Raw genomic sequence first — 10107 nt, 5'->3', positions numbered from 1 at the left:
TCAAGTACGATTTCTTATCATTTTTCATTTCTGCTAGATATTTAGAAAACCTACAGCATGATGTAATATCCCGCCATCAAAAACCCAATGAGAATTTCAAAGCATATTTAATTGACATCAAAAATCTTATGCGACGACCCTGCACAAATCCAGATACGCAATTAGAGCGAATATATCAAAACATGAGCGCAGACTACCGAATCTTTATCAGACGTCGAGATTTTTCAAGCTTAGGGGAATTAAAAATACTTGCTGATGACTTCGAAGAGCTTCGCAGAGAACAACATAAAGTAAATCGAAACCGTATACGAGAAGAAACTATGGGCAGGTGCATCATAGTGGAGTCCCCAGAAACGATGTCATTACAAAACACTATGATATGCATACCCACTATGCCAATACAGGATAAACTTATCCAGCATCATAAATCAGTGCCACCTATCTTGAACAAGCAACAGAACCGACCGACGGCAAAGCAAACAACAGCAGTAAGAACTAGAATTACCAGTCCAGCAACAGAATTATTACCTAAGCCAAGCATAATAACACAGCACAAGCAACGTAAAAATTATTTAGAGCAAATGTCATGCAATTGTCTCGTACCATCGCAAGATCCAGGACCAAGCAAAAAAACTCCAGAAGTGTATGATTTACATCAACAGGAACTCATACAAAGTCAAGAGATACAACAAGTGCAAATTGAAGAAATACAGCGAAAGCAAAATCCATAACCTGTCAATAAAACTCCAGAAATACCTAAGCAACAGTCAGTCAGACAAGATCAACGAGTTTTACCAGTTCAACAGCATGTCGAACAACTACAGCAAGAACGACAACGCGAGACGCCAAACAAAAGAAATCTAGAAAGAATTAACCTAGTCCAAGTCATACAAGATAAACCGCCGTTTCAAATACCACCACCGCAAAGACTCCAACATGTTACGCCCACTGAAGAATATCCACAAGTGCAAGAGGCACATTCACAACGTTCACAGCTTCAAGAAGAACAACTTAGGAGACCATCGACCGAATTAGTAAGAACCTCGTTACTTTCCATACCTCAAGATCAAGTACACTCAGAGACGTCGCTAATACCACGACAAGAAATACCCGTCAAGCAAGCAAGACAAGGTCAACAGGAGATTGAAGTCATCGAAAAAAAAACTGTGGAACATCGAATGACTCACAAAACCCCAAGTCCCATTCAAGAATCACAATGTGTTTCACATCAAGGAAAAGATAATTGCACACAACCGAAAGATAAAGTAGCTATCCCTATGGTGCAAATAAAAGAACAATGTCTCGGAAGTTGGAATTCTTCCAGCAATCGAACTCAGCAAAAACAAATGGAAAGTCAAGGTGAACTCCAGCAGAGCGATCACGACTATATTAACACGCATCAAGACAAGTTTTACAAAGTGTTTAAATCTTCAAAGAAACGAAATAGAAATCACTCAAGCAGGTAGTGGTTCAGATCCAGTTCACTTTCCCGAAGAAGGAGGGAAATGTAAGGATGGAAATTTACACTAAATTTCCACCTACATAAACGTGCACTAAAAACAATAACAACACGAACTAAAACACATCAATACAACACAGTTTTTTTTACAAAACGACACACTTTTTATATTTATATTTAAACCTGGAAAAGTAGACTTACTGGTAATAAATGTTGCAAATATCTGGAATTAAATAGATTAATTAATATTTAATATTTATTAAATTTATTATTTTTAATATTTATTCAAAACAATTTACCAAAACCCAAACCGCTTGCAAGCCTTAATAACATCTTAAACGAATCTGAAATGATATTGAAATGAAATATAAAAATATAATTAAATAACTAAATAATAAACTCACCTTATTTATTGTTAATTATATTTTTATTTTTTTTTAAATTTGATGAATATTTGCATTTTATTTATCGCAACAAACAAAATAAATAAAAAACCACCACCGACCGAATGTAGTTTCAAAACACGTTTTGCAAGAATCAAAACAAAGCAGCGTTAACACAAGAACACAAGAACTGCCAAAATATTCGCTGTAAGAGAAGCTTAAAGAGAAGTTAAATGCATAAGCTGAGTACCGCACACAACATGAAACAGAAAATCAATAAACGGCAAAGTAAACAAGAATAATGTGCGATCAGCTGTAAACAAAATTATGGCGCTACACAAAAGCTCTGTCGAATGGGTATATAAGACGCGCATTTTTCTTATACGAGAGACTTGGCATATAATCACTATGGCACATACACCTAGTAAAAAAAAAAATAAATTCAAGTCCAAAGCAAAGGATAATTCTACATCAAGAATTATTACACAAAGTCGAATTATATTATTTCAAGTGGTCGAATTACGTCTACCGTAAATAATATAATTTTACAGAATATTTATACAAAGGATAATTCCACATCAGGAATTATTAACACAAAGCTAAATCAATTTATCTCCATAATTCTACATCAAGAATTATTACATAAAGTCGAATTATATAATTTCAAGTGGTCGAATTACGTCTACCGTAAATAATATAATTTTACAGAATATTTATACAAAGGATAATTCCACATCAGGAATTATTAACACAAAGCTAAATCAATTTATCTCCATAATTCTACATCAAGAATTATTACATAAAGTCGAATTATATTATTTCAAGTGGTCGAATTACGTCTACCGTAAATAATATAATTTCACAGAATATTTATACAAAGGATAATTCTACATCAGGAATTATTAACACAAAGCTAAATCAATTTATCTCCATAATTCTACATCAAGAATTATTATACAAAGTCGAATTATATTATTTCAAGTGGTCGAATTACGTCTATCGTAAATAATATAATTTTACAGAATATTTATACAAAGGATAATTCCACATCAGGAATTATTAACACAAAGCTAAATCAATTTATCTCCATAATTCTACATCAAGAATTATTACACAAAGTCGAATTATATTATTTCAAGTGGTCGAATTACGTCTATCGTAAATAATATAATTTTACAGAATATTTATACAAAGGATAATTCCACATCAGGAATTATTAACACAAAGCTAAATCAATTTATCTCCATAATTCTACATCAAGAATTATTATACAAAGTCGAATTATATTATTTCAAGTGGTCGAATTACGTCTATCGTAAATAATATAATTTTACAGAATATTTATACAAAGGATAATTCCACATCAGGAATTATTAACACAAAGCTAAATCAATTTATCTCCATAATTCTACATCAAGAATTATTATACAAAGTCGAATTATATTATTTCAAGTGGTCGAATTACGTCTATCGTAAATAATATAATTTTACAGAATATTTATACAAAGGATAATTCCACGTCAGGAATTATTAACACAAAGCTAAATCAATGTATCTCCATAATTCTACATCAAGAATTATTATACAAAGTCGAATTATATTATTTCAAGTGGTCGAATTACGTCTATCGTAAATAATATAATTTTACAGAATATTTATACAAAGGATAATTCCACGTCAGGAATTATTAACACAAAGCTAAATCAATGTATCTCCATAATTCTACATCAAGAATTATTATACAAAGTCGAATTATATTATTTCAAGTGGTCGAATTACGTCTATCGTAAATAATATAATTTTACAGAATATTTATACAAAGGATAATTCCACGTCAGGAATTATTAACACAAAGCTAAATCAATTTATCTCCATAATTCTACATCAAGAATTATTATACAAAGTCGAATTATATTATTTCAAGTGGTCGAATTACGTCTATCGTAAATAATATAATTTCACGGAATATATAAACGAAGGATAATTCTATATCAAGAATTATCGATACTAACCATATTTTTACCCCTTAGAAAACTCTAAACTATCAAAGTGAATCACAACATCCAAATAACTCCTGGAAACACTACAGAGCATCCTGGTATATTCAAATCAATACAGGTCCTTTGGAAAATTTAAGCAGTTACTAATAATATTAAGCTAAACTTTACCAATATTTGTTAATTTTAAAATTTTATTCAACTAAACAATAAAATATAGAAAACATAAGCGTGTCTCTGAATATTTTAGTTATCTATAAAATTTATTGTAACGATCCTGGAGAGACTGAGCATACCTCAGCAAATAAGCAACGACCCTAGGGAAAGTGTCGTTACAATTTTAATCAAGACAGACAACTTAATAGTTATTGTCTCAAATAATCTAATTAATCTATCTATCTATTTTATGTACTCTGTGTGAGGATCATTGTGTTATAAAAGCATATCTGTAATAGTGATAAATTAATAATAAACTCTTACTTACTTACTTAATACACCTAATTTCATATTTTTGTCTTTCATAGTTTTTGATGTAACTAAAAGTATGTGAAAATGAATAATTTTTTGCCCTAAATTTGGAGGGGTTCCGGTAAGCCGATTGAGATTAATATTCTGTTAGCTGTTTCTGTTTTAGCATACTGTACGAAGTTCATTGTAATTTAAATGTCAGACTTATCATGCATCCACACTTTTTAACTGCATTTACAAAATACTTAGCACATATGATATATGATAAATGATAAATTCCTCGTACATATGATATATACCGGAGAACTGCAACGAGTCATAATTTTAACACTCAGAGTGCACTCGTAGAAAACCAAATCTAAATACGTGTAAATGTTTTTCTCACACACTACTTATACGTCACATTCGAAGCAGAAATGATTCATAAGTATGTTCGTTAAGATATGCCGGTGCTAATGAATCAGCTTCACAATAATACGTATGATTCATGAATCATAGCATATTTCTGGGGAGTATGAATGACTCGATAACTCGTGTGAGTGCTGTATGAAATTTTGTGTGAGCGCGCAAAAAAATTCTATCTTTAGTTTTACGCTTTAGGTGTATGTTGTTGTTGTTAGGATTGTAAATCATACGTTTTGTTTGTGTTCTAGAATATTTGTTGTGCCTTAAAATATTTTTTTACTTTGAGATTTCAGGTTAAAATACTATTTTCTCTTCAAAAACAGGTATAAAATGTTTCTTGCCGATAGTGGCGTGTATTTATGACGAAAGAAACTATTTAAAAGGTAGACGGATCGAAAAGCAAAGAAAAGACAAAGACAAATATTTATTTTAATTTATTGAAATTTGGCTGACTATACAACGCTGGCTGACTATACAACCTGGAACTTTCAATACTTAAGTTCCAGGGTTTATGTCACTTTTTATTTTAATTAGTGTCATTAACCAAAACACTTGTCGTGCTTTAAATTAGAACGAGTTTATAAACCACAGCTTTATTTGGAAACACAAGTTCAACGAATTGAAAGTTAATTTTCAAAGTTGTCTATTTTTGACTCAAAGCATTGAGTAAAAATATTATAGAGTCACAATGCCATAGAAATTAATTTTTGTTCTAGGTATCTATTAATGGGTACCCAAATCGCTCAAATCTCTGCCGACGTCGCTTCAGTCGTTTTTGCTTCATACCAAAGAAGATTTTGCAATATTCTCTGCTTCATAGGTTCAAGAAATTTTTATATTTCTTTTTTGTGTTTTTTTCTCATTTTGCTCTTTGAGGTGTTGTTATTGCTTCCTTGAATTATAATGTAAGTAGAAAAAAGAATTATTCGCTATTTTATATTCATTCATGCCTACTTGCTTTGTGTTTAAATATGAACATATGGACATTGATATTTTTGTATGTAATTTCGGGGCAAGAGATATCAAAATTTTATTTGCAGCATTGAAACAATTTTTCATTATGATAGCATTTGAAGAAAGAGTTATAATTGTTTTCGTAATTAATTGTTATTAGTTATGAATTTCCAATTTTATCGCATTTACATAATATTTATATTAAATCTTAAGAAGTAATACAATCATAAGAACACATATGTATATAAAATAATTACCAATAATTCGTAAAACATTTTTTAAAAATAGTATGATTTAGCTTTGCCAAATGTATTACAATAAAATTATATAGAAATCGATTTAAGATTAAACCTTCAGTTTATATGGCAGTTTGAATAGTTAACGCTATTTTACATATATATGCACTTAAAAGATACTGAATAAGTATAAACGGAATATCAGTACAAGGGGTACAAGTGTATCGACTATTAGCTCTTGCAAGCGGATAATTGCCGAGAAATGGAGATTTATTTAAATAACTGTATAATCATTTATAGTTACTAGATCGACATACATGAAAGGTTATCGTTAATTAAATAGAAGTGACAATTTTTATGTTACTAGTTGCGTACTAATTTCCAGACCACCTATGAGGTATAATGCGTTTTATAGTGCGTTTTTTTTACATAGTATCCCCAGAAGGCCTAGTCCATGTTAACGAAGAAATTTTGTTTAAAAAAAATAATATAGAAAAGAGATTTTTTTTACTATTTCAAAGTTTTTTTTATTATTTGTTCTCTATTTCGACTATAATTTATAATCGTCCTCAAGAATTTGAAGAACTTTAGTTTTTTATATTAATATACATTAGTATTTTCGACAAAAAGATTTTTTGCAAATAAATGATAAAGATATGTATATATTATCACACATAAATAATTGGAAAATAGAATGGTAAAAAAGAAGAAAGAAAACAACCTGCAGAAGATTTTCCGAAAATACTCCTAAACCTGCCTAAAATCCTACCACAACAAGGCCCAATGACTAAACGACAATAAACAACGCTCAGGAATAGAGGAATACCACCACCAATAAGAGAACACATTTGTTAGTTCTTCCCGTTATTAGATATATATATGATACATTATTTTTTATTGTTTATATGTATAAATTGCTTTGTTTAAAATATTAATGTATATTAACACAAAAAATTATAAATTGATCAATATCCCGTGAATAACCATAAAAAATAGCGAAAGTTTCTACGTAATGAATATTAATATTTACGTTTTTATACATATTTATTAACACATGTTTATTAATAACTATCTTAAAATTAATTCACTTAAACTATGTATTTTGAACAAAATAAATAAATAAAGTAAGTAGTTATGGTAATAAATAAATTATAAATAAATGTTATTAAGCCTGTATTAGGGAAAATTTTTAATATAAGATCATATAACAATTTATGCCTTAGTCGATTTCACTTTCTCTACCATACAAAGGAATTGCTTACGAAGTAATATAAGCAGAATAAAGCCCAGCAATTCAATTCGATGAAGTCTGCAGGCCCCAATAAACCAACTCGGTAAATTATGGTAAAGTAAACTTAAATTTCCTAGGGTTTTTTGCACTGCACTTACATATGTTAAAAGTTTTCAAATTTATTAATTTTTTTATTATACATCTTATAAAATGTTCCCAATGGTAATATCAAATTTACCATACTCGAAATTCTGGTAAATACCAACATTCGCTGCCATACGGACATAATTTATCATTTTCCTCAATTTACCATCAATTACTTGAATTCGCACACGGTCCATTACATACAATTATCTTATTTTAGCTAATACTAATATAACATACATATAACTATTATTATACCTGATTAAAACAAAAATTGGTTGCATTTGCTTCAAATGTTCCTAAAATAAGATCAAAAAATATTCATATTCTTTCAAATAAAAGTACATATGTTTATAAATATACATTTATACTCATACATATATATATAAGTAGGTCAGTAAACTTCCAAACAAGTAGGGATGTTTCTCTTATTTGCATTATGAAGTGATATTAAATGCATGCAATTTTACGTGCTGCTTGCTGGTGCCAAGCATTAATTATAAAAACCAGGGTTTGAATTTACTACTCCGTAGCAGCAATAGTAACGAAAAAAATGCTATGCTATTTCGTAGTTTTTATTATTGCTCCTGCTTCTACTCTGAATTTGTCGGAGCACTTATGAGAGCAGAAGCACAAAACAAAATTTGCGTTGCTCTGCTATACTATGCTGTTTGATTTGTTGAAGCACGAAGCAAGAGCAAAAAATTAATATATATGCTACTGATATTCGTAGCAGTAGTCAAATTTTAAAAGTGTTGCTCAAAGTGTCGCAAAGCAAATTGTGTTTTGTGTGCATGCTACGGCTACTGCTCCCGTAGCAATTACTACTGCTCCGGAGCAACTACCGGTAGTACTCCGCAGCATATGCGTCATACTTTTTGTAAATGAAATAAATAAAAAAGAAATGTAATAATTGAATTTAAATTATTGGAACTGTAATTTATTAAAAAAAAAAATTGTGGTGATCATATCTTTTTATTCTTATTCAATATTCATATAAGTATTTTATAATTAGTTTATTTGTCAGGGAAAAATAAATCTTATGTAATTAAATAAAATTAATTAAAAAACTAAATAAAATTAGCAATCTTTTGAAGAAAATCCTTCTCTATACTTCTTGCTTACAATATGCATAAATTAATTTGATTTGTGTTTATTCATCTTCATTTTCTTCGAATAAAGGCAAATTTTCTATTGACTGATCTAAAAAGGAGGGATTAAGTTTTACTAGCAGTATATTTTCTAACGTGTCATGATTAAGACGATTACGATTATCTGCCAAAATCAATTTTAATGATGAAAATGCACGTTCTATGGTGACCTTAAAAAAAAAATTATAACATTTAGATTCAATAATGGATGATGAAGCTTACTTGTGTTGGCGGAATGGCAAAGCATACTTTACTAAGTGCATAAAGTTCTGGATCGCTGCACTGTCTTTCTTTCCAAAAATTTAATACATTTAAGTTAGCCTTCATGAAAGGAAGATTTAATCTCTCAATTTTTGAATAAACATCAATCGATTCATCAGTGGGTACTAAATTAGCAGCTAAATATTCATTAAGAAGGTCGTCGTCATCTTCTTCCAGCACCTGTACGCTTTCCGTTGCCGTTAAGTGGGATGGATTAGATGAATGAAGAAGTTTAGGGTCATGCGATTTAATTTTATCCCATAATTTTTTTAAATAAGCTACAGCTTCAACCCTCTGAGAATCATTTAGCATTTGATGAAATCTTGGGTCTAAAAACAAGCAAGCATCCAAGCTTGCATTTGATAATAGTTTATGAGTCCTTGTTTCTATGCTTTCCATTAGACTTTGACCAATTTGAAAAATAATTGCATTTTTATTTTCTGAATGTGATGCTAAAATTTTACTAGTAGATAATTTACATTTCAACCACAAAGCATAAAAATTTCCGTAATGTAATTGTTCTTCTTGAATCTTCACTATAGTTTTTTGTAATGGATTAAGAACGGTTGAGTAGCTAGCAATAAAATCCCAAAAACACTCATTGGCGTCGAAATTTTTATCTTCCGTTTTGTTTTCTACTGATTCAATATGACTTAATATGTCTTTTGACAGTCCAATTGGGGTAATGGTAATTTTTTGAATTCAAATATTTCTCTATACCCGTTTGATGGTTTTCTAACGTATTTAGTCATATTGCGACACTGAAGCAAATATTTTCTAATATCTGCATTTTTTGTTATATCAAGTGCGCAAACTTGTGCTGTGTGAGCTGCACACCTGCATATTTGTATTTCACCTAAACGTACATCTATCGATTTTTGAAAACTATCAATATTTCTTATATACATATTGTTGTTATCTACTTCAGACATTTCAATATCGTCTTCGTTTGTACAATATTGGGATAACAACTTCGTTGTTTTTATCATATTGGCCCCATTATCAGATGTAATTGACACAATTTGTCCAATTTGGATATCATACTTTGCTAACGTTGATAAGATTTCTTTAGCAAGATTATTAGATGCACTTGCATTCGGTCCTTTAAGTTCAACCATTCCAAGTATACGTGATCTTATTTCATTTTTGCTAATAAACTGTGCACTGATTCCAAATATGTTTCTGGGAAGTCGAGTACCACTATCTATTTTTAAAGATAATAGGCGATGTTTCACCTCATGTTTAATTTCTATTCTAATGTTTTCCGCTACGAGTTTTAATACATTTTTACATTTGTTACCATTTAGATAAAAATTTTTTTGATTTTTGACTGTAAGGCCTTGGCATATGGGATCGATTATATTTCTCATATTCGCGGAATTTAAAACATTAAATGGAATGCTATCTTCTGTTACAAG

At 29.9% G+C, this 10107-nt stretch overlaps 1 protein-coding gene across 1 annotated transcript; it reads right to left on the bottom strand.

Annotated features, from left to right (window-relative positions):
• Nucleotides 1–8430: 8430 nt before the first annotated feature.
• Nucleotides 8431–9597, bottom strand: LOC119665611. The gene is made up of 3 exons (XM_038074837.1): nt 9410–9597; nt 8651–9341; nt 8431–8598 (listed from the first exon to the last, which is right to left on the bottom strand). The coding sequence occupies exons 1-3, from the start codon at nt 9595–9597 to the stop codon at nt 8431–8433; spliced, it is 1047 nt and encodes a 348-aa protein (XP_037930765.1).
• Nucleotides 9598–10107: the final 510 nt, after the last annotated feature.

This window comes from Teleopsis dalmanni, chromosome 1 (assembly GCF_002237135.1).
Source record: "Teleopsis dalmanni isolate 2A chromosome 1, ASM223713v2, whole genome shotgun sequence".
NCBI classification, from domain to species: domain Eukaryota; kingdom Metazoa; phylum Arthropoda; class Insecta; order Diptera; family Diopsidae; genus Teleopsis; species Teleopsis dalmanni.
The sequence above is the reverse complement of the archived record's forward strand: the minus strand, read 5'-3'. Positions and strand labels throughout refer to the sequence as shown.